Genomic DNA, 25066 nt, shown 5'->3' with positions numbered 1-25066 from the left:
TATGATGTGAACCCCATTTGCTCGATGAGGGGGGGTTTTATTACCGGTATCGAGGAGATCCTCGATTACTTTTTCATTGGGGAGTGGAAAGTCCCCCATTGCTCACTCGCTGTTGCTACTACTACTGCTCTCGCTGTCACTGAGATCATCTGCAACTGTCTCACCAAACGAGCATTTACGTTTCGCAGCCACTGGCTTCTGATGTTGCCGCTGTTGCTCTGCACGGCACCCATGAAGGCGATGGTGCACGAAATGAAATACCCAACCGATTTTATTTCTTTTCCTTTCCGCAGCACCAAGGAACAAGAAGAATTTGTTTCTTTCCTTTTCAAAGCACCAAGAAATAAAAACCAACTTTCCTCCCACCCACTGGCTCGGCAAGCTCGTTTGTGCTCTTCGAGAGTACGATCGATAATTCTTAAACATTTCATGTCAGTGTTTGGATCTAAGAGGAAGACTCATTTCTGAAGATTCAAACCTTTAGCTGGATGAACTTAAAAAGCATAATTGGATCAGCCAAATATATCACTTGGGAGATATTCTTCACCTTCAGAGTCGAGAGTCTTCAAGCTGAATTCGAAATCCATAATAGATTCTGTTGACAGTGGTGGTGCACCGGCACCAGTATTATTGCTGACCCCAAGCGGTGGCTGTACAGTATTAGCCTGGTTCTTTCGGAAACGACTTGAACTGGACTTACAACACAATCTGTGAATCACCTCCACCTTAGGATTGGAGAAGAAAGGATACTAGGGCCCGACCGAGTATAATAAATGGTTAAGCCGTAGTCTGTTGAGGGGTGGGGGAGGGGGGGAGACCAGTTTCTTGATGCCATCGGGAGAGAACAGCAATATACTTACCTCTATAGAAGAAAGCGCTAGGAGAGCCCGATAAAGAGAAGAAATGAGGAGAGAGAGAAACAGAACAGAGAGGAAGATGTTTCGATGCGAACGCCGAGTCGGCAAACAACGTTGTTGCGCACGGAGAAAGAGCAAAAATAGGAAAGCTACCTTAGAATATAATTATCCCTCTATGGTCCAACTTACAACTAAAGTGGTTATCCGTCCAAGGGGTAGTAATTAATCTCCACAGGGCTACTAAAACCCTCAAGGTGAAAGGACTGATACTTTTTTTCTTCTCCTCCTAAGGCTTGAAACGTGGCTTCCCAGGTCTTGGTAACTATATATATTTGTCAATAACTCGCTTCCTATTACCTTCACATCCTAATCCTCCCTTTCGCCTAGCCGGTCGCTGACCACTCTAGAAAAAAGATCCAGACTCTACACTTAAACCCCTTATCCTTATCAATCGTCATTATGTCTGGGATTGTAGCCCCTTCCTTGCTAAATTATTTCACAGACACACTTTCCGAAGACCATATGGGGACCATATACATAGGCCCCAAGCCCACAGAAGAATACTCGCAACAAAGCATCCAGCTTCAATGGATTGTTCTAAACCTTATCTCCTTCCGCGTTCTCGATAACCACTTAGTCTTTCGCCTCGATACCCGCCCCCCTGGCCTCTACTATCGCGAATGGTGGTGGAAGATCGGAAGCGATATCACCTACCAACTCTTCCACGGTGGTGGGGATAATACCTACATGGACTCAATGTTCTTAAGACGCCACATTGACTTCGTTGCAAGGTTGTGCCCAAATGGGTTTCCGGAGAGCGAGGCGGCACGAAGGCTTGATATGCTGGCACATACGATTGGAGCCAAAATGAAGGCGGGCCTGGTAATGGAAGAGGGTAGAATGAGGATAGTCTTCAGACGGTGGCTTAACGGCTATGGCCTAGGGTATATCACATACAAGAAGGAACCAGAAACACCACCTGAGAAACCGGCCTCATCGGTGGCAGTGATGAGATTACCGGTTAAAATGCGTTGTTTGAAGAGGGGATTCTTGGACTTGGAGTGGTATAGGCCGCCCACTGGGGCAAGATCTCGCAGCGTGGAGTCATTTCCGCTGACGAAATATGATATGAAAAGGTTGGAGGAGGGTTTGATATATCAGGAATTGGCATCCGATGCTGCTCTGGGAAGATTACCAGGTATGGGTATTGTTAGGTCTGAAGAATAAGGGTACGGAAGGAGTTGGGAAAGCCTCAGAGCTGCCCGATGTTAGGTTGACTGGGTGTTTTGTGGTATTTAGTAGTTCTACAGTACCGCTCCGGCGTTTGTTCGTCTTTGCTAAAGTGTATCAATGGATAAACTGCTTTGTTGGGTTATAAAGGCTATCAAATTATAAATTGAAGTCTCCTAGTGGTCAAGGGTGCGCGTAGGAATGCATCTGTTAATTAACGACCTTGTAAATTGAAAGAGAGACACCCTCTATATCACCAGAAGCTATACAATTGAGTTACTCCTACAAGCTTAGTTTTCCTCAGAGAGACAGTACAGCTTTTTCTTCTCCTTTTCATCGAATAGGGGGTGAAACAGATTGAAACCTAGTTTACCACATATACCGGCAGAAGTTGCAATTTTGGTACTTGATCTTTTGAAGAGTAACGTATAAGCATATAGAAGTAATTAATCTTTGTATCTGTAGTAATAATGCTATTAGTGGATCCGAAATGGATCAGCTACCGAGAAATTTATTAATTTCCTCTCGTATTTAGGGGTCTACTCGATTAAGAGACATGCATGATATTAAATAATGTATATCACAGCGTCTAGATCAAAAGTTAGAGATTGAATATAAATACAGAGGTAAAGTGCTATAGTATCGGGTATAAACGCACTAATTGCCCTGTCCACATCGAGGCAAGTCTAGGCCCACCATTTGCCTACAGTACCGGCATATCATCACCGGAATCTCACCACTTCTGTAGCTCCTGATCGATCCGTTGGGCAGGCGGGTCGTCATGGTGATTTCGACCAGATCTTCCATTCTCATCTTTAGCGGTTGATGTTTCTTAATATAACGTTTGTAGAATTCGTTGTAGAAAGGACCGTAGTGTTCTTCATGAAAACATTTGTCCTCGAAATGGTCCTTGAGTAGCGCGCCCATACTACCCATCAAGGTCACCATGCCTGGCGGTGGGCTAGTTTTCTGCCTCATCAAGAACTCGTCCGTTGGCGAAACTGGTCTCCGGATGGTAATGCTAGAGGATGGCTCTGGTAGTAGTGGGGTTTGTGGAGTAGAGCGACCTTGCACTGAAAGTTCTGTCTCCCATACTTCTAGGACTTTATGTGAAGTGTTCATTATCACCATGATCTTGCACTCTATAGTAATCTTTTCTGTCGATTGGGAGGTACAAATACTATTTGGTACCATTTGAATAGCTTGTAGGGAGACTGCAAGAGGGTTAATTCCGTCGTTGGTAAGGGACTGAAATATATACCTGATTCGCTTCTACCAGATTCAAGATCTTTCCCAGCGTCTGTAGGGGTGGCGCTTGAAGGATTCATTTCTGGCGTGGAGAGCGTTTGAAATTGACACTGTCCCTTATGATTTCTACGTTTCCCCTTGATTACTGAGGGCGTTTGTCGCGCTTTGAAAGTTTTGCGACCGTATTATGAGAACCAAGGGGTAACAGATTCCGGTTTTTCTCTGTGCGAAAGTATTGTGACTGTAGGGAAGTGTGCGGTTAATTTAGCCTAGGAAGAAGATGAGCCAGTGAAATCGACAGAGGAGAAACGTTATCTGCGGCAAACCAAAATTGTCATTCACAGAGAGTGGCTCGGGTCTCGGTGCACTGTCGGTAGTAGTAGTTTTATTAAGAGCTGTTTCTACTCATGAGAGTGGAGATACATATTTAGAAGACCGCACTTGGTTTAAATTGAGTTCGTGTCGGAAGTGAACTTGTGTGGAACCTGTCTTACACGCTTGCGGTATAGCGTATGTGCACGGACCCTGTCATGCGTCTGCCTTAAAAGTACTCCCATGAAAAGAGAACTCTACCTTTACATGAATGTCGATGCTTCAACTACGCACCAAGAAACAACCACAAATATCATTCAAACATGAAAACTTAGATACGCCCATCTCACATGAAGAACGGGAATCAACGCGGGCGATATACTCTAGATATCGCCACGACTGAGCGGAGCACTAAAGTACCACCACGAAGGGATAATAGTAAGAATAAGAGGCTAAATGGGGTATGTATTGTTTGATCCGGCGAACCTCATGATACTGATATCACACACAGAATCAGCTACACGTTCGACACAGGATATGCAGAAGGGGATCGAATACCGATGATATGGATACACACGGGACAATATAGTTCTATCTTGCCAGAAGAGCGGATCGGGGAGAGTAGAACCTTTTTGACAGGATAGAGTGACACATCTCTCTACGAAAGTGAAAGATAATTGCCTCCCAAACATAGGGATACGGGCCGGGCTCCATCGAACAGCGCCGGGTCATATACTGATTAAAAAAACAAAACTTTGGCCATTAGCCATCGCGTCAGAAAAGCGGAAGGAAGATGACCACTTACAAAATGACACTAAGGTGACTGCACACGCGTGGCTTTCTCTTTGTGTTCCAAAATAATGATTCGAAGATAGAAGAATGGTTAAGAAAATTGAGAGCATCAAAAGGACATCATCAACTAAAGAAAAAAAAAAGGCCTAAACTGAAAACTATGTAAGCACAGAAATTATCAATAGACGGCTGATAACATACGAAATAGGAACGAAAAATTGGCTATGATGATGCAGGCTTAGAAATCACTCGAAGGCTTTTTCTCTTCACCCTCTTCATAATCTACTGGGATATGCTGCCCAGCATTACGCTCCCCATAAGAGATCGGAGCTGGATCTTTATCACCTTTCTGCTCCTGCTGACCAGCAGGAGCCCCCTGGTCAAGGGCTGGAAAGGTTGGGGTCTGCAGCTGCAGATCAGTGAAGAGCAACCTAAGCTCATCAAATAGTTGTTAGCGCCACGGCGGTAGATAAGGGTGTTGGTTTAAATACCTCCGCGCAGAGCGACGCGCATGGACAAGGTCAGTTGGTGAGCCGAGCTCGCCACGAAGGGCAGATCGTCTGAGTAACTCTGCTTCTCTCCTACTTCTGCTGAGATTTGGGGGCTTGCTGGCTATCTCCCCGCTGATTGGTGTCTTTGGAAACCCCACTGTATCCTTAGGGGTCTCAAAGGATCCGAGATCCAGGGAAGATACTTTCCCTGCTGGATCCTTAGCGCTATAAAATTGATTCTTTTTAATAGTCGAGCCTGGCATTGTGTAGGGAATCAGGAAGAGCTGCTATGACCTTAAGAAAGGGTGACGGATGAGGCTTTTGATGAAACGAAGGGATGAACGCTAGCAGAGGGGGCGAAGGAACGATGAAGAGAAGGCGGATGGATAGATAATGAGAAGAAGAAGAGAGGTAAGAGGGGAGAAAGGGGGCCGACAGGGGCCCTTAAAAGGAGGCTGTGGAAACGATCCCCGCGATGAGGAACGACGACATAATCATAGCATCTTGAAGAATCGAATAGGACTCATGGAAGCCAAGCTAACCTATAGCGTAACAGAAGCCCACTATTGCGTTACTAGAGGTATTGAATCTTACTTTGAAATCGCCTGCTAATGCAATCTCCTGTGTTGACACTTTGATGCATTTTGAAAAGAAAGGTTGTAGGGTGATTACATTAGAGTGATGACGATATTTCAGCAATGTTATATATAGAAATCTCAATACTGTCATTGTTTGAAGATGAGAATAATATCACCAGATAGGAGACATCTATTTACCTTCAAATATCCACAAGGTGAATAATATATGGGGCATAGTGTACACCGTTGATACCAGGAGAAGGTTCACGGATGAGGATTATAGGTGACTGTATATCGAGTCGATAAGACGATATTGGTAACATTACACAGCGAGAATACTAAGGTTATCTGAGATTACTCGCGGATATTTACCAGGTACTATGTACGCAAAAGGCAAGTATGGGTTGATGGATAGGGAATCAGTTTCGTAAGTGGGAGTTCATTTGTTCTCCGTCTGTGACGACAAAAGGTTTCTCTCCGCTCAGTGAAAAGATTATATCCATGATGGGAGTTAAAGATAACAGCAATAACGGGCAGGTAGCTGATAATATCCATATTAAAGAGGCGAAGTGATGCCATTAAATGATGATAAACTCTGGTGTGTATGCTATGTGGCGTAGAGAATGAGAATTCATAGCTGGGATTCTTCAAATGAGCTGCTATGATATGGAGGGTAGTTCATAATTGGCTGATCCAGGGCGCCTTTCATACAGTTGATGAATGAGTAATGTTAGAGGCAACTGTAGGTTTCTGAGCACGTCCATATTGGTCGCCCTTTCTACATTTTCTGCAGACATGTAGCGGCTGGGGCATGGGCCACGTTCACAACAATGAAGTGTGTTTGGCAATCTGTATATGGTGATAGCAACTCGAGGACAAAACCGACTATAGATTTCTAGATCATAGTTTATGTTTCTTGAATTCATCGGCGCATATAGTGGATTGTAGCTATAACTCCTTGAAGGAGTTAATTGACTACGCTTCCTTTCTTTGTGATGAAGAAAGTACCAAACCTACCTATGTGTGTATGATTATATGCCTTATACATGTATTTAAAATCTCTGGGGAATGATTTGTCGCCTTTAATTGTTATTATTTCTTTTATGGCCTTTGAACCAAATCTTCAAGGGAGTGGGGGGGGACCTCTATTACTGTTGTGATGGGAGTTCACAAATTAGACAGAGATTCTAGTTCACTTTTGTTTAAGAGCTTACTATGCACATGATAGCCTATAACCCTCATTCTAACCGTAACAAACATACTGACATTCTGACCTTTTAAGTTCCTGAAAACAGTACAAACTCGCGTTCTATCCAGTTTCAAAGCTGTGTGAGGATGTCCGGCCCTGTAGATACGTTCTAAAAGTCGCTCGTACTCTAATGACTGTTCTCCTAAGTCTCTTATTGAAAGGCAGAGTGTCGTTGAATCAAGCTTCAGACCTCATTACCCGGTGCTGCAGCAGATTGGGCTAGACCTGATGCGGGCGCTTACTTTCCTAGGAGAACCTTAATCCAACGACAACGCTGTGAAACCGCAGTCCTACATATTAATCAATGGAGAAAAAGAAAAAAAGAATATTACAAGGAAAACCCCTGTAAGCCAGGCCTCTTTTAATTGACTGTGGGTACATACTTGTAAGCTTCACTGCGCAATAATACATGTTCCAGTGTAAGGCACCAGCCTTACAAGGATGAGATATACATGTAGTCTTCCTATCCATAGACAAATAGGTTGCATTTTGTCGCCAAGTTTCGACTATCTTTTACCTAGACAAGCACATACATGTACCCAAAATAAGCCCGCCTAAATCAACGTCACTTACAGTCGTAATGTGAAAGTCTTATTGAACTTTTACAACTATTTTACTCGACTAAACCCACCGGCCCGATTGGTACGATGTCCGTATGGGACCGTCTACTTGGTAGCATATTGAACTTTGAGCCTCTGATATTAGCATCGACTGCGCATATTGTGCCGGTCAGGGCACAAACCTTTAAATGGGACTACCCTTTTCGCGAAAAATAGAAACGCTGTTTGATTGGGCCTCTTTATAAACCTCACTGTTCTCATCCTGGCGAAACATGATGCCCTCGCCATTGAGTAGCCTGAAAATGCTCTTCAAAGTTCTGACCTGCCTCCCGTGGGGGCCGACAATGCTCTTCTTGATCCATGTAATTCTCTCATACCAAGGATCGTCAACATCAGAGGCTAGATTTTCTTTGAGGCTAATTTGGAGAGAATCGATGGCGTCCATCATACTCTTAATATCGGCAGCAGTAGGTGTTCCATTTTTAAAGACATTCTTAATAGTGGCCTGCAGAGTAAAGTCGCATTCTGCACGCTTGATATAGAACCTGTCGATCTTGGTATCTTTGGTCGTCTGCCGACGATATTCGCGATCGGTGGCCTCCATGTTCCCCTTATTATGGAGATTGGTATCGGAATTATGACATTGCCCTGATGATCTGCTGGAGCGTTGTCCATTGACGTACTCCTCGAAGTAATTTCTAGTGCGTACTATAACCGAATCTGCTGTGGCCAAGTCAATATTTCCGTGAGTAAAAAAACACCTGAGTGTGAAGTTACCTACTTTGGAGATGATTGGCGTTAGTAGTAGCCGTGATGGGGCGCACGCCACCTTGCCTAGCGGTTATCGTAGTTCTGGTATTGTCCACATATGTAGGATGAGGATCAATATTTCGGGAATGAGGGGCGACGGAGTTGATGATAGATGGGTCCAAGAGTTTTCCATAGGCGCTACGAGCGTTACGAGGCTCTTCTAACCAGAAACGTAAACGCTCTGCGTTTGCCTGTTTGATAATATTGGGGTCGCTGGGCCACTCCAACATAGTGTAGGTTTTATTAGCGGGATAAGGGCTACGAGTGCTTGCGGCCTTGCCAGTCAGGAAGAGCTGAGACTTTGGGGCGGGGGATTCTGTTTGAGATACGTTGACCGTACTATATTGCTTTGCCAGTGCCTCCTGACGCAGCCGGTCAGAGCGGGGCATTCTGGGGGCATTGTCGAGGATTGGATCTTCATAGCGATAAGAACTACCATGTTCATATTCAACGCTATGATGGCTTCCCTTCTGGCGCATGAAGCCTCGTAGTTGGTGTGCAGTAGGAGGTGTAGGTAGAGTTGCTGGTGGGTAGCTCAGCATTCTGCGATGAAGGTTTTCTCGTCGCGCCTGCCGATATACCAAAGCATGTGATGTAACAGAAGGGTGACCTATAGCTAGTCTGTGCTGGATGTTGCTCCCAAGTTCTTCGTATCCTTTCCTCCCGGTTGGAGATGTCCTGGGGGAACCAGCACGGTTACAGCAGGCTGGGAATCCTTTTGAACCGTCGATATCCTGTGACAGAGTCAGTACACCGCGGTGAGTAGATGTCCTCAAACATCGCTTTTCTCTTGTTGAAGTAAGTGTTACCTCTGACACTGCGCCAGAACGGTCGGATACAAGATTCCCCCCATCCATTTGCATTAACTCGAAGGTTCGGAAAGCCGAGAGACTTGCAGCGCCGTTGGCGTTGTCATCTGAAGCGGTCATGGTGACGCTTTATTGTTGGTGGTGCTGGTGCGGTGGAGACCTGTTAGGATAAACGAAGTCTAAAGTCGCTCCGACAACCGATGTACAGTGAAAGAACTCGGCCATGAAAATTGCTTAGTTCGCAGGGACAAGGGGGGCTGGGGGTAGACTAGTAGTAGTCCAATACCAAAAGTCACACGTCATTTTTTAAATTCATAAAGTTACTTCGGCGTCCTCAAAACCGACACGGAGGGGTGATGTGAGTTACTTGGCTGTTTAGTTTGTTTGCAGGTGAGGGGGGCAGTGGTATTAAGTTCAGAAGGCCCAAGAGTTTCCCCTGTGCTTACTGCGGCGTTCCATCGCAGTTTAGTTATTATCACATGTAATCACTCCAATTTTGATTAATCATAAATGTTGGTCGAATCTTAACTTCTTGAATTACTTGTATGTCTAAATTCAGGTCTTTAATATGCACAGGGTATTTGAAACCCTGTTGGAGGCGAATAAGAGTATTAGGAAATGCTTCAAACATCAAGGTCTGTCTATTTAATGAAAGCCTCTGCGGGCCCCTGGCTTATATACTCCCTTAAAAGCGTTTGGGGCATAACCTCAATCTTTGGGAAGTGAGAGCAGAGAGAAAAAAGGGGAAGAGAATAACTGAGATATTAGAATGCAAAAATGGCAAGAACGATAATAGTAAGGTTTTTTGCTAATCTATAGTTGTATTCGTTTACCCCCTTTCAAGCACCAATCGTTTTTAGGCCAACTATTGCGGTCCTTTGGGTGATTTCTGACTTAGGGGGGGGGGGGGGGGAGTTATGTAGGTATAATACTACATATAAATGGTAGAATCTATATGAGTCTTAGGGTTGTGCATGAGCGAAAGCAATAGTTCTGGGGGTTTGCCTAGGTATAGGTGCTAACGCCGCAAAAGCCTTTCAGAGAGTATTGCGTTTTCGAAATCTCTTACGATGTAATCCACCACGCACTATCATGCTAACAACTACCCTCCCCTGTCATATCTAGATAGCAGGCAGGCAAAATAAAGACAAAGGAAAATATTGTTGAACGTGTGTGGTGAGAGATGAAACAGAATGAAAATCAATGGTGGTAATATCACCCTTCTCTTCTACTTGAAGATAACCTGTACATATACTATTCTATTCCCGCGAAGCCAAACACAAGCTCCCACAGATATAACGAGGAAGATATGTGAGCATGGGAAGGTATGATCGATTTGGCGCAGGCTGTGTGTATTATTTTAAGCATTATACGGATTGTTATACAGAGATAACATTTATTCTCTTCATTGGGGAGTGAAGCTGGAAGATGGGTTGTCTTCGTCCTGTCGTGGGGACTACCTCTATTTGTTAGTATTGGAGATAACTATCGAAAGAAAAAGGGTTTGTGGTTTTAATTACGTTTTGAAGTAAGCTCAATGAGACCTGTCTCCCAATATCTGGCTGTTCGGTAATAATGCCGTCTGCCACGGCGGGATTCCTCTCCTCAGCCTCAGATCCGTCCACTTCCATTTTGAAATCTTCGATACCATCGGTATCTATTTGATCTGCTCGATCACTGTCGTCGATCCCTTGATCCATGAAACGGTACACATTTCTTATTTGGTCCAGCTGAATCGTATGCCTCTTCTCTTTTGAAGCCACCGCCCATCCAAGCCACGCTCTAATCACCTCCCACCTCTGACATCCCACACGGGTGATACTTTTCTCAAATTGTAGAAGTTCAATCACATCACTGAGTGACCTCTCCGATGCAGGCCATGGGATGACTCTAGTTTCGGCCGGAGTATCGTAGTACAAGTCGCCAGGGCGGGGGGCTTGTTCGACTCGTGCTGCGTAGATCTGACGAGCAATTTCGATAGTCCGTTGGTGGCGGCGGACCTGTTCGGTGCGAATTTGGGCGTCATATGCAAAGACCGCGTCCATGCTCCAATTGAAACCCTGCGCTGCGTCGTCGAGTTGGTTAACGCGGTAGGCGCGGTGTTCGTTACCACTGTTGGTGTCGGTATTAAATGAAGAGACGCTTTCGTGAGATGAACTCTGATCCGCCTCAGATGGGTGTGCTCCTTCTTGGGTGCGAAGGTATACTTGGCCGTCGACACCGAGGTAGAGTAGGCTGGGGTCAATATATCCCGGGGGAACGTCGCCGCTCCAAGGCGGCATTATTGTGGAGTTTAGGTATCGTCGAGAAACGGGTATGTGTTGCTAATTTGTGGGTTTAAGGGGCGTTGTTAAAGATTTGGTGGTGGGGTGAGGTGGTGGGTGAATGAGCTGGTCATGAAGGAAGAGACAGGCCAGGAAACGTTTGTTACTTCGAGTGAGAATATATGATCTTCACACCACATATACCACGATGAGAAGGTTTTTCCTTCCTGTAGTCAATGCGCTGATCAAAATTAGAGGCAGTGCGAGTAATGTGAATCGGTAAATAAAACCTATTGATATGAAAACTAATTTGAGAACTATATATACATGTTGTATACACTATGGGAACATCAATTGTAAACTCACACATGTACACACGTATCTACATGTAATTAAAGTGATTTTGGATATATACATGTAGTTTAGAAGCTACATTTAGTAATAGCTTACGCAGGTCCACGTTAGGCGTGCCAAATCCAGCTGATGATAATACTCCAATCCCGGGCGAAGTTACATGTAGTATAGGGTTATATGGCGAGATTTCATAGCCTTTCCCCCCACAATCTCCTATTACCTCGTATATACAAAGCCCGCTTCCACACCTCTGACTGTACATATGAGAAAAGGTCACTTGAATTATGATGGATGAAGTGTTAGACCAGTGTCTCTTGTTGGAATTCAGTGCTTTGATAGGCTATATACTTGTATAACATAGCCCTTCTAAGTACAGTCTACTTTTTACCCAGGCTCTACGAAGAATTGGACATTATTAGTTACGTAAAACTCCGAACAAGAAGAAACCAAGCTGACAACATACCATTGTACTAACGACATCAAAATAAACCAAAATAGCTGTATTCTACACCGACGAAGTATCATTGATTTATTTAGAACAGGGCTCAAGGATTTCCGGATCTATAATAGCTACTATATATCAGCACATATCTCATTTACAACAGAGATCTTCTTACCGTAGTGCGGTAGGGCGTGGGGCCCAGCTGCAACATCAACCATCCACATCTGGATTCGCTCTTTGAGCACATCTGTGGCGGAAGCTGGTGTCCCAAAATAATCTTCGACGATAAGCAGTAAGACCCTGTCGTGAACATTGCCGTCTGTATGACCCCCCGTGCAGAGGTCAGCTAACCGCATGATGCGCAGAACTTTCTCCGGTTGACTGATAGGCCTCACCTTTAGACTTGCGGTCTTTGCTGCCCTCACCTCCCTGCTGCGGGCAGTTAGAACCGGACGAGGCGGTACCGCCATCACCACCCCCAGAGTATCTACTACTTCTAGTTCCCTCTAGGAAAACCAGAGTAAAGTTAACCTTAGTTGGCTCAAGAGTAAGGGGACACTGAAGATTTAGTTACCAATTGTTGATGCCTTACTTGGCGATACTAGATGTCTATATGAGGCTGAAAGGGAGTCTGAACGAACGGTGCTACTAGATACTGGGACACCACCATCTGACGACGCTAGAAGCGAATAGATGCTCGTCGGGGAGGAGCAACAAGAGTCTTTCTCCTTAGATTGTTCGTCCATTGATACATCCGATTCGTTATCGTCATTGATGGGATCATCACTCATTTTATCAAACTCGCCACGTAAAAACGAGTAGTCAGTTACGATAATGATGGGAATTCTTGATGCACAACGGCCTCGAAACACAATTTCGTCATCCTTGAGCTGTATAACGAATAAGTCAAATTCCATCATTAAACACACCTGCTTGCTTGAGCGACGGAGGTATTAGCAACTTACGAGATCATTGATTTTCATTGTATCTGGGGGTGCATGGGGGGTCTCCATTGTCGTCGAATCTAGTATCGATTGATGTACATGTGGTTGTATGCGTTGGTGATTACGGAGGATGGTGGTAGGACTAGAAACATTTGAAGCGACTTTTGCACAGTTGTTACGCTTAGTCGTCGAGGGTATGAACCTGCTTAGTCGTCGTGGATATGAACTTGAGTAAAGATTCCACTTTCAGATTCGAGCTTTTTACTGCAACCGATCTAGCTCTGCGGCGTATACACGCGTCTGAAAGGGATGAGCATTCCATACAGCTTATAAGTACATGTACGTATACATACATGTATATGTATAAATTACACTATGCCTAGGCTCGTCCTCAGTTCACCTACGTTCTATCCTTCGAGCAGAGGCGACTACATACATGTAGTTGGGGATGAGTACGAAACTAAATGTACATCTACATGTACCGTCGAAACGCACACAATTTTGAGCCTTATTCAGTTGGCTTATCCAGAACGTAGGCTCACAATAGCCTTATGAATCCAATAAGGTTCAAATAAATATTATCTAAGCATGTTTTAAGGATGAAATAAGGCTTAAAAAAGGATTTTTGTACTGATAAAGCTATTGTAAGCCTACGTTCTGGATAAGCCGACTGAATAAGGCTTAAAATTGTATGCGTTTCGACGGTAAGGTATGTACACTACGCCCTATTCTAAGGAGCTTAGCGGAGCTCGTATCTCTAAATAAATAGAAGTTTATATGTATGATTAATATCAATTGATAACACTCATTCTTTTGAATATGAACTCCAGGATGTGTGTGATGAAAACAAACTTTTCATCACCTTTAAGAGAGTCTCAAAGTTGTAATTTGTGGTTAACCATCCAAGAGAATAATCCTAGCAACACTCTGCCGTAGGGCTGAGCCCACTCGCGGCGGGGGGCTTCGCCTGAGTTGAAGGTGTAAGCTATCAATGTGGGAACACGTACACAAGCTAACGTACATGACTGGCCGAACAACGTGCTTTCTTTAGCTTTTAAACCCTCTCAAATCGAAGAGCAGGGGTACGCGATTTTAGTATTTGGTAGCTCAGATTGACATAATGTTAAAGTTCCTATACTGATCGCACAATCATCTAACTAGAATCTTCGCATATCACCGCAAGATTCTTTTACGAAGACATGATCGTCGGAAGCATGAACATTATTACCATCACTAACCCCCTTGGCAGTAAGAAAGGCGGGATAGGAAGACCGGAAAGCAAGGCTGGAAAATATACTGGAGTAACTGTTCCCTACAGCCGACGATATAAGCCCAGGGCCAAGTACTGAACAGTAAAGCATGTGATCGCAGTGCCTAATAACATTCAAAGACTCTGGGGCACTCCCATTCCCTTCGCGTACTAGACGAATCGAATGAACTAACTTGAATCAGAATAGCATTATATGCTCCCATTTACCATATCACCTTGGTACATCGGGGTTTTGTTCACGCCCTCTACCACGGGGGTAAGTGCATCAGGAAATGCATCCTGCCATAGTAATATTTTGGAAAAGGCATCACCTTGATGCCTTTCCAGCAAGCGTCTCTTGGAAAGGCATCATTTCGATGCCTTTTCAGTGGAAATGTATCAAGAGATGCCTTTTTTGATGCCTTTTTTGATGCTTTTCGGGGATGCCTTTTGGGGATGCCTTTCTGACGCCTTTGTGATAACTTTCCGATGTCAAAATAACAGAAATTATAGATTTTGAAGACTTAATAATCTGTTATCTATAACAAAACCAAAGCTTAGTGGTTACTAGGTGGTTAAAACCATTCAAGACTTGAGTTCAATCCCCACTCAAGTCGATTTTATCGAAAAATAATTTTTTAGCCTAGTTTGGGACTAGGATCCAACCCCGATCCATTTCCTGATTCATTTCCTGATTCATTCCCTGATTCATTTCCCGATTCATTTCCCGACGAGGTAATTTACTGCATTTCCCAACCACTTTATCGATGCCTTTCAAACGACTTTCCCCATATAAAATCTCGACGAGTTACCACATACTGCCGACTTGATGCATTTCCTTGAAGCATTTCTTTGAAGCATTTCCTTGATTCATTTCCATGATGCATTAACTTCGGTGGTAGAGGCCATAGCGTCAGCTGCATGCGATATTCTTGTACCCAGAAAGCAATGAAACTATGATTTTTAAAAAAAGAAAATCACATTGGTACATTGGGCCAGAAGCATATCAAAAGTGCAACGCGAGACACGAAGTACCAGTCTTGTACTTGGGGAATAATTCGAGTCACTTTTGGTGCAGCGGAGAGGTCTGATTCGGTCCGTACGCAGATGAGATTGACCTGGGTTACAACTCCTATCTTAGTGATATCTGGTCATGAAATCTGACCTTGATATCTGTTGAAGAGGTGACGTAAAGCCTCCCGGCTCCTCTAGAGTATTCACGCACACATCTTATACATAGTAACCTCCTTTTTCCCATATCTCGACTTCCCTCGACCTCTTTGATGTTTCATGTACACCGACAAGGCATATTAATCCTCTGGAGCTACCTTTTAATTTGGTTATTAGTTCATTTAGAGCAATCTTCTAGATCTTTATAGTTAGAACATCTTACAATTTGAATTAGCTAATCTTAAATCCGCACTTTGCTGCTTTCCTGCTGGAGATGTCCGAATGGCTTCAAAGAGGTGGAAGAATTATTTTGAATGGAGTAAAACGGTGTATATGCTAGTTCCGGATGGATAGAAATGGCATAGTGAGCGCTATCTCCTCATTTTGATCCCTCCATAAAATAGCTTGTGTTACATACTACGACCACGCTCATGCACCTAGCTTAGTAGGTAGTTTAAGTTCGGTTTCCTCCTGGCTTAATATGCAACGCGTTACACGTCTTCTTGATACTTATTCCATGTGTGTCCGTTCCTCCAAACGGTGCGGCGGTGGCCGGGGGTGGGGGGAGGGGGTATCGGGTTGCTCAGCGGGTTTCACAAAGGTATTACAGCCCTTCAAAGACTGCCATGGGAGAAATCGTGCTCTACTGGTTTCAAATTTGCTGGGAGCTCGCTTGATTCCTGCTTCTTTCAATAGTTTTAGTTTATAGAAATGATGACCCAGATGGGGTTAAGGACTGTAGATATACCTTCTCCATAGGATATTGAATTAACTGGCATACGTATGCACTTTTTTTTTAAGTAATTCTCAATGTTGTGTCGAGCAAAAGTGTACGTTACGTCAATATAAATGCAAATCGACAGAGTTATCAACGGCTGAGCCGCCTCTGGCTTGTTTGATAAAGTAAGTCACGGGTTGCCTTAGTCTCGTACCCAGCCCGTTACTTGCAGATGGAAGCATGGAAGTAGACGGGTTATATTGGGGACGAGCCTAGGGTTGCCTTGGACCGAAGCAAGCGTGGTACACCCCGCTTATGCCTATAAAGTACAGTACGAAAAAACGGGATGTAATAAGTACTGTACCAATACGGAATCGTGCAAAGCTTCCGAAGTAAATCGGAATCCTAACTATTATACGGTATTAATACTGTATCAATACCGTAAAAATACGGTATTTTGCCAAAGATAGTACTGGATCCACCCGCTTTTTTGGTACTGTACTTTGATGATAGCTGCACGCATTACCGTGATAAAGGAATGGATGATTTAGTAGTTAGAACAATTAGTGGATCTGATATAATGGCTATGTGCGTGACCTCTATGCTGTCTGGATCGCGAGAAACGGGCCGGGTGTGTGAGGCGAACAGTTCTGTACCGGTATGGACCCATACTACGCCCACCCACCCTCCACATACGCTGGGTATGTCCCGGAAATATAAAAATAATTGTTTTCAAACGTACTTGATATCAATTTATCTAATGAATCAAGCAGAATATGATGACTACTACGTAACATGATAATGAGGGGAAGCGAGTGATGGAATATGACCTAACCTATTGGTTGTATAATCCATTAAGTTGGTTGAGTTTACTATAAATTAACACCGAACAAAGTAGGATACTTTATACTCTTTTGTAAGTTATCCCATCGATCAATATATTGTCCCAGTGAAACCGAAAATGGCTGATCATGAGCAACGGGCTTTCACAGTCCGGATACAGGCTAAATTTTACAATAGGCCCAAACGGTAACGACCTCAGGCCACATGACGTAAGACTCTCATAAGGAGGGCTTTTCTGAGATAAAATAGAGCGTCGTCATTTAGAATCAAACTTCTCTCATTCAAGTTCCCGCATATTTTATAAGGAAAGAAAATTGTCACAGCATTGGATGCTTAAGATAATTCATAATTCCTGCGACACGAAGACTCCTAGGAACACTCCATGCAAACACCCACAAAACCACAAGTCAACCCACCGCCCATCGGGTACTTCTGTGGACCTTAGAGAGATCCTAGCCTACCCAAATAACTACAATCCAAAGCTCCCGCAGTTCAGACCTCGGGACTTTCTGGGCGGAGAGATCGGGGCGCGGGGGGGGGGGTTCAACCCGCTTACTCTCTCCAGCCCCAACACATAACTTCTGGAATTGTTGGCTTCGTATACGCATACATGGTCCATGACAATTGGTAGTCATTCTAGGCCATTTTTATCCGTATTACCAGTTATACGTGGGTATCAGGTTTATAAATCTCACAGAGCTGTCATTCGTAGTAAAAAATGCCGGAACCTTGCCACAAGGTATTGGGTTCTCAGTAGACGCACACCGAGAGATATTTGGAGTGCATCGAGATTTAATGGTAATATATAACGCCCAGAATCATTACCACCAGGTCATATAAGATCTAAACAATAACACATTCAAGCTCTGATTGTGTAATTGGTGAGCGCTCCCTATGCTCGGCAACGTTTAGGCGTTGTAAAGCCGTTTGGGTGGTATGGGTTTAAATCCCAGACATCCCTCCTGCTCCTGACAAGAAAGAAGCCTACCGCAACGCACTCGGGTGTACGATCCGACTCGCTCGGGAATGGTCTATCTCTTTGCTTTCAACATCTTCAGTGAGATCTGGCAGATAGCAGTCGGCGCTCGAGGGCCATCCCCAAGTCCTTCTTATTGCGCGTGCAGATGTCCGAATAAGGCTTGAAGAGCTCATTGGGCTAGATCCCTTCTCACTTAAACATACCCCAACCTACCATGCTTCTAAGGAAGGAGACTAACAGCTCAAAGACCCATTAAGCCGGAAGTGCCAAGGTCGACGGGCTAACTGAAGGTTATGCCGACAGAGAGTACTAAATAGTTTAAGAGGATTGAATAGGCCTACTAAAGAAAATGGGAGATATCGACACTTGAGAGCTTTCTCCTAGGTTGAACGGAGTCCACAAAGGCCATACACGTGATTGACTCCTTTCCCGGATCAACAGGGCAGAATCGTGGATCTGGTATCAGGCGATTAGGCCAACGTATGTGACAATCTCTTCTCTTTTCTTCCTCGTAATCTGTTAACCATAGCTTAAGGTTTGAAGACACGTTGGTGAAGCAGATATCCTTATAAGTCAGTCTTCTTCCCACATCTGACCTTCAGTCTACATCAGCTATACTCCCAGCACAATTAAACAACCGATCGCAAAGTTTCTATTTTCTTGGCCAAGGATTCTAAAATCTTCTAATATGAGAATCTGTGTAGTTCTTGTATCTCTTCTGAGCCTTGGGGTGGTCTACACCTCGCCAGTACTTACCGGCAATGTTGGCTTTAACATTGGACATAAACGCGTATGTAAACCTTTTGGTTCCTCGAATAAGGCTTTTCTAACAAGAACGTGCGTTATCGTAGGCCGATGGTGCATGTAAGACAACAGATGATTGGATTGAAGACTTTCGAACTATACGATCATGGTCACATGACATGGTCCAAGTCAATACTGCAAGACTATTTTCAACTTCAGACTGCTTCAATCTTAAAAACGCTGTGCCAGCTGCGCAGGCAACATACATAAAAATCTGGGTTACTATCTGGGCCACACCTAAAGACAAGTATATCCGCGAGCGGGATGAGCTTGAATATGCTATTAGAACTTGGGGAACGGATTGGATTGCTGGAATAAATGTCGGATCAGAGCATCTGTACCAGGGTAGTCTGAAGCCCGCAACCTTGGCCCGTTACATTAATCAAGTGAAGATGTTGGTCAAAGTAACGTTAGGTGCTCCACATATTGCAATCGGGTGTGCCGACACCTGGACCCAACTGGTTTCTCCCGCTACGAAGATCGTTCTGGGGGTATCAGATGTATATTTATTCCATGAGAAAGTATTAAAGTAATCGACTGACATTACTCGTAGGTCGTCTTAACAAATGGATTTCCTTATTGGCAAGGAATACCGATCGAAGCTGCTGGAGGTATTTTTACTGGAAACTTTAACACAGTCAAGAATCTTATTCCTGATAAGCCTATCATCGTTGGCGAGACTGGTTGGCCTTCTGCTGGTCCATCTTTTAAAGGTGGTCAGACATCCGTCGCAAATCTTCAGAGGTACTGGTACGATACTGCTTGCCCGCTTGTGATGCAAGGGATCCCAGTTTTCTGGTTCAGTGCTTGTAGGTTCTCTGGAAATCCAAACCCTATGGATGACCTATATAACTTACCAATTGTATAACAGTCGACGAGCCTGCAAAAGATGGGGAGAATGGTGATGTTGAGAAACATTTCGGCGTAGCAAGCGTGGACAGACATCTAAAAATCAGCCTCAATTGCTAATGCTCTTCCCCTATGAAGCCCTCTTGTAATGTACTTATCTCACCCAGTGTTTCCCTTAACATCGACACATGTATTATTGCACCATTGTATATTCTTAAACATTGCAATGAAGCTTTTAAAGGAGATCCTTATTGAAAAGATAGGTCAATTGGTATCGGTAAAACCTTACTTTGTGCATACTACAGGTGGTCAGTCCTCGCGGTTTTTTGTGTTTCCTATTGACACTGGGTCGATCTGGAGCTCTTGGTGGTCAAGCAACACTTCTCGCTCCCCAAATATTATATCGACGCGGAGTCAAAAGACGCCCTTCAATAGAGATGATATCCATAAACTTCTGGGGTTTTTACCTCACTGATATTTAGGTTCTCATCAAGCCTCGAGTCCTATTGGCTGGATGAAGCAGGATAGAGTAAGGGTAGTTGATCGCAGTTGGAAGTAGATTTTTTCGTACAGGGCGACGTGGGCCAATGAGGACCTCTAGCTAGGCTTCAAAGGTTTCAGCGTACTGAATTCTTACGAATATTCTGTCCTTAGATCAATATATATATTGTGAAGGCGAATGACATAATCCCATTCATGTTTGGATCCGGGCTTTATAGATGTTCAGTATATGGTTAAGTGATTGCCCTAGCACGTCAATATCAATGTTCGTCTGCGCATGCGTGTTTTCCTTAAAAATTAAATATATTTTTGAAAGTGTTACATAACGGTAATTGATATATGCTTTCCCTAGATAATCTCGAGCGCACTCCCGTCACGTCGCCGTTTCATTACCCAGCGTACAAAATTGAAGCAGTGTGTAAAATTAAATTGAGGTTTGCACTGAAAGACATGGAAGAACTTCACTAAATGTACTTCACAGATAGAAAGGGATGTTACCACCTGATAAACAAGGCTTTTTTTCATTGACCAGTTCTTACTTGTCAATTTCCTGTCCAAAATCTCTTCGTTTCTCGTGGAACACCTATATGAAATGAGTCATGAGGTTTAAAAGACAGAAGGCCGCACCGTTTCTATCAGATCAATAGTACGTCGACACGCACTTTATCATTATCTTTTAAATTCCGCATACAAAGCTCTAGGAACTGGTGTGATCACAGATAATACATATATATCATCCTGATCCACCAAAGAACGAGAATAAGATATGTACTCATATTCATTTACTGAGTAGACCATCTGAGCCCTTCACAGCATTGCCGGCCTATTTCTGAAGCTATAGATGTCGAGGTAGTAGCACAAATCATTAACTATAATAAGGAGGCTCATTTCGGGAGGAAGAGACCTGAACTTCGTGAATGTTCTCTTATGAACAAGAATTATTTTAAAACGTGTTCTAGGTGGTTTGGCTGTCCTTTAGAAGGTCTCTATGACCTCATATAAATGGATTTTTCCATGATTTTTTATTCTCTAGGTGGAGCAAGGCATGAGTAAATATTAAGCACCGCTGGAGTGGTTTAAAATCGGCCGTAAATGAACAGGCGCATAACACATAAGCTGGTAATTGTAGCTGTGGTTGTCTGCTGTGGATAATATATCTCATCTTCCGAGTTATTCAGCAGATATGGCACTGAAGGTGATCGGTGAATATGACTGGTTACTGCAATGGAGAGATAGGCTCGTTCTGAAATTAATGAGTTGTGACCTCTTCCGAAACTCCCGGATGTCAGAATAGCCCGTTCTGCAAGAACCCTTCCTAGCCTACGTGCCAAGACCCAAGCAACCCTATGCCTTTTGGATGCTCTACCTACATGTACATTTACTAAAGCTCATTTCTCATACAAACAACAATCATCCTTCGTTATGGAGACAATCAAAAATTCTTCCGAGCCTAAGCCCTTTCTCTTGAGCCAGGAGCAAACCTACCTTGCGCGTATCCGTTACGGAGCACAGGTCGCCGAGCCTCCATGTCCGCCAAAGCTCCTGCCTATCTCAATCGATCCTCTCCCGATGTTTTGTAGGGCTTCATTTACTCCTCTGAGCCTGCTTACGGAGCACATAAATGTTGATGTTGACAGCGAGTGCGGAATGCAACTGGACATAAGCCATCAACCAGGCATATTCGATGGATCAAACAAGCGTAAGTAGTACCAAAGCGTTCCTCACCCTTTTTAGATCGATTCTTATTGTTGAGAATATTGTAGCTATCGCGGCACTAAGTCACATCAATGTGCATCCCACCGACCGCTTACTTCTCCGAACCACCGATCTTCTAAGCAAAAACAATCCTATCTCCGCCCTCGGACGAAAATCCACCTCTTTTCTCCGCCGCACTGAGTATATCTCGGCAGACGGACCACAATATGCACACGTTTCTGCCTTTGCACGTACGCAGCGTCTCGCCATGGCCAAGCTCGTCACTCTTCGTTCGCATGACGAGGAGTATCAAGAGCCCACCCGCATTCTCAAGGCGATTTTACGCGGGTTTGATACAGCAAATCCGGAGACACCCCGAGAGACGCCAGAGTTTGAAGAAGACGATGAGTTTGCGGTGCAGGCGGAGCACAGGTGGAAGCCAATTGAGTCGATGAAGCATCCTGACCGGCTCGGTGTCGTCGCAGTGGAGGAATTCCCAGTACTGCCCGATCCAGAGGCATGTAGTGATACTGGCGGGTTTATGGTCTTCAGCTTCCAGACAAGCCCTGTCCCGCCAGCACCACACAGAGATTTTAGGTTGGACGTTGGTATTATTATTCCGCATGACCAGCATAACGAGGAGGGCACTGTGCAGACATTCGACTACTACCTTCCCACCACACAACATGCCGCGCTCAATACTAAACGTAGCTTCGACGACTACAATGTCGACATCGATTACAAATCTTCAAGTTCAGAGGGTATCGAGAAGACGCTTCCTTACAAGTTTGTACGCACATATGAAACTCGGGTGCAGAAACAGGTGACCGATAGAATGGCGGTTATCCTCCATCAGGGAGATGAAAAAAAACCAAAAGCCGCTTATTACTATCCTATTGACGCCAAAGTTGTTCTTCAACCGGCACGCGGAGCGAAGCTGCTGGAGAGGCCGGAGCCAGTTGAAAGGCTAAATGTGTCTGTGAGGGAGCTGGATAATGAAGAAAATCAGAGAAGAGAAGCGATTAAAAGGGTTAGGATGGGCTTGTGAGTGGGCTGATCGTAGGGGAATAAGCTGGATGCTTACCAGTTATGTTCGAGTCATAATGCCAATTGACATAGCTGTTAGCAATGCTAAATGCCCAACCGTCTTTCTATCAGTACATTCCTTAGTGACTTCAGAGGAACATGCCAGCACCATACGCTCCATATCCTTAAAGTATATTCATACATATAATGTTAGATTTGGGCGGCAGGATGTCATAGTCCAGGTGAGGTGCAATAGGACAGCCTCTATCATCTGCTTGATGATAACCATATGAGTTCGTTGTATCTGCTCTCAGACCGAGATGTAGACAAGTGTGCTTTTGAATGTACTTGTGGCCTGGGTGCAAACAAAGGCAACGAAACGAGCAGCAGGACACATATTATTACCTGTACCTACTTGCCCTTTATCTTTTTCTCGGGTAGATAGAAATTAGGCACTTTGAGAACTATGATTACGGCACAAGTCCCTATTCTCCAATGTAGAACAATTTCCTCTTCATAGTCCACGAGGGCCGTCCTAATATTGTGTTCTAGCTAGTCTCTCGTGTTCATAAAGAGACCTGCGCCTCTACATATTATGTGCATTGACATGGACAGTGTAAGAGAGTGGCTCATCGCGCTATCAAGAGTCGAAAGTAATCTACCAGCTTAACCTTTCAGGTGTGAATATTCTAATAGAAGGAATCTCGTGATTATATTGATCCTTTCTTACGGAACCAGTATTCAGTTCGGTATTGATAGTTTTTACGGGCACCCGTTATAACCGGCTATATATGACCAGGCCTAACAATAACCTCTACGAAAAGGAGTTGGTTTCTTTCCTTTTCAAAATGAATACCGTCCTCGGAGCTGGCAAATAATTTTTAGTTCGTGAGATATTTTCTATAATCTTAGCTAAAGGTTCTAGTGAATTATAATCTAACGCCACTACCGTTATCAATCCCTATTATTCGCACATCATATGAATACCCACGACTCCCCACCTTTCGGCACTCCTTCGGCCTCCGCCCCCCATCCCTCGCTCCGACAGGCTACTCCCACTCAATACCGCGGATACCACCTCTCACATAGGCGATAATGCGGTGTCCAGTACTCTGGCCTACACTTTACCGCACTTACTGCTGCGACACCCCTGTCCACCTGTGCCTGGTGAACCTTTCGGATAACGCCGAGTAGATTCGTCTCCTGAAAGACGTTAAAACCATTGCTAGGGTGGCAGCGCCGGAGACTGATCACATCACCGTTGGGCAGGGTTCGGTACTCTGAGGGCTGCTGGGTTTTGTTTGGAGATTGAGGGGCGCGGGGGGGTGAGCATGGGGCGAAGAAGGACATTATGAGGTCGCGCCGTGGGCGCGACGTAGCCGGTGGAGCTCTGTTGTTGAAGGCTCTTGTGGAAAACGGCATGGTCAGCTTGTTGGATTCTGGTTTGTAACTTTTGTTGGATGATGGCGGTTTTGTGGACTGGAAATGTGGTGCGTTCTTATACCGAAATCCAACAGTGTGTTTCAACCCAAAATATATTCAAACAATAACCTCAAAAATATTTGAAAGTGCCATCTAAGTGCTGCTCGAACGAGCGACCTACCGACCCGACTTGAATCACCTATTTACTGTACTGGGTGTTCACCATTAATCTGAAGAACTCTTGATTAGGTTAATACCCACCTTCCATATATCGCTGCATCCATCTTCTCGAAATACATCTTCTAATCCTTGACACAAAATTCAGGATAACTTATCGATGGAACTTCAATCCGTTTTGGAAGCGGAAAAACAAGCACGAACTACTCAGAGCGACAACCGCTGGCTACTTTCAACAAGACTTTTACAAACGGTTGAAACACTTGAGAGCTATGTTCAGTTTGCAAAGCACGACAAATCAACTATTGACAATATCCAACTACCGGGTTATGTCGTGCAATTGAATAAAAATTTATATGGGCTATTCAACATGAAGTATTTATGGCCATTACTATATTACGAAACTGAAAATGATCCCGGGTTTTCTCATTATTATATCATCAGTATTTTGAAGTTGGAAAAAAAGAATTTTGACGACAACGGCCCCAAATTATCCAACAACATTTGGAAATGAAACAAACAATCGAACAAATGCTTTGAAAATGTTAAGTATTGAAAGAAACAGCCAATTTTCCGTGTGATACACGTCGGCAGCAGAGGTGCGGGGGGTTGCCTCTTGTTCGCTTGGGTTTAATTGAAGATGACTATTTAAACCCAAATTTTTGTCAAGGAGGATCAAAAAATATACCTTTA

At 44.1% G+C, this 25066-nt stretch overlaps 9 protein-coding genes across 9 annotated transcripts; 3 read left to right on the top strand and 6 right to left on the bottom strand.

The window, feature by feature from the left end:
* Positions 1-1316: 1316 nt before the first annotated feature.
* Positions 1317-2084, top strand: LAJ45_08254 (uncharacterized protein; the record flags this gene model as incomplete). Its single annotated transcript, XM_046117805.1, has 1 exon — positions 1317-2084. One exon carries the CDS (start codon positions 1317-1319, stop codon positions 2082-2084), a length of 768 nt encoding a protein of 255 aa, XP_045969092.1.
* A 660-nt stretch (positions 2085-2744) lies between these two features.
* Positions 2745-3218, bottom strand: LAJ45_08253 (uncharacterized protein; the record flags this gene model as incomplete). The annotated part of the gene is made up of 1 exon (XM_046117804.1): positions 2745-3218. One exon carries the CDS (start codon positions 3216-3218, stop codon positions 2745-2747), a length of 474 nt encoding a protein of 157 aa, XP_045969091.1.
* Positions 3219-4677: 1459 nt separating this feature from the next.
* LAJ45_08252 (uncharacterized protein) lies at positions 4678-5193 on the bottom strand (the record flags this gene model as incomplete). The annotated part of the gene is made up of 2 exons (XM_046117803.1): positions 4678-4870; positions 4931-5193. 2 exons carry the CDS (start codon positions 5191-5193, stop codon positions 4678-4680), a joined length of 456 nt encoding a protein of 151 aa, XP_045969090.1.
* Positions 5194-7501: 2308 nt separating this feature from the next.
* On the bottom strand, positions 7502-9056 carry LAJ45_08251 (uncharacterized protein; the record flags this gene model as incomplete). The annotated part of the gene is made up of 2 exons (XM_046117802.1): positions 7502-8040; positions 8099-9056. 2 exons carry the CDS (start codon positions 9054-9056, stop codon positions 7502-7504), a joined length of 1497 nt encoding a protein of 498 aa, XP_045969089.1.
* Positions 9057-10341: 1285 nt separating this feature from the next.
* LAJ45_08250 (uncharacterized protein) lies at positions 10342-11218 on the bottom strand (the record flags this gene model as incomplete). Its single annotated transcript, XM_046117801.1, has 2 exons — positions 10342-10392; positions 10457-11218. The coding sequence occupies 2 exons, from the start codon at positions 11216-11218 to the stop codon at positions 10342-10344; spliced, it is 813 nt and encodes a 270-aa protein (XP_045969088.1).
* Positions 11219-12083: 865 nt separating this feature from the next.
* LAJ45_08249 (uncharacterized protein) lies at positions 12084-13009 on the bottom strand (the record flags this gene model as incomplete). The annotated part of the gene is made up of 5 exons (XM_046117800.1): positions 12084-12115; positions 12172-12315; positions 12392-12502; positions 12571-12886; positions 12962-13009. The coding sequence occupies 5 exons, from the start codon at positions 13007-13009 to the stop codon at positions 12084-12086; spliced, it is 651 nt and encodes a 216-aa protein (XP_045969087.1).
* A 5578-nt stretch (positions 13010-18587) lies between these two features.
* On the top strand, positions 18588-19672 carry LAJ45_08248 (uncharacterized protein; the record flags this gene model as incomplete). The annotated part of the gene is made up of 4 exons (XM_046117799.1): positions 18588-18689; positions 18751-19203; positions 19257-19512; positions 19575-19672. 4 exons carry the CDS (start codon positions 18588-18590, stop codon positions 19670-19672), a joined length of 909 nt encoding a protein of 302 aa, XP_045969086.1.
* A 1803-nt stretch (positions 19673-21475) lies between these two features.
* Positions 21476-22796, top strand: LAJ45_08247 (uncharacterized protein; the record flags this gene model as incomplete). The annotated part of the gene is made up of 2 exons (XM_046117798.1): positions 21476-21752; positions 21817-22796. 2 exons carry the CDS (start codon positions 21476-21478, stop codon positions 22794-22796), a joined length of 1257 nt encoding a protein of 418 aa, XP_045969085.1.
* A 1037-nt stretch (positions 22797-23833) lies between these two features.
* Positions 23834-24196, bottom strand: LAJ45_08246 (uncharacterized protein; the record flags this gene model as incomplete). The annotated part of the gene is made up of 1 exon (XM_046117797.1): positions 23834-24196. The coding sequence occupies one exon, from the start codon at positions 24194-24196 to the stop codon at positions 23834-23836; it is 363 nt and encodes a 120-aa protein (XP_045969084.1).
* Positions 24197-25066: the final 870 nt, after the last annotated feature.

Source organism: Morchella importuna (assembly GCF_003444635.1).
Source record: "Morchella importuna strain M04M26 chromosome Unknown Morimp01GS028, whole genome shotgun sequence".
NCBI lineage: Eukaryota > Fungi > Ascomycota > Pezizomycetes > Pezizales > Morchellaceae > Morchella > Morchella importuna.
The sequence above is the reverse complement of the archived record's forward strand: the minus strand, read 5'-3'. Positions and strand labels throughout refer to the sequence as shown.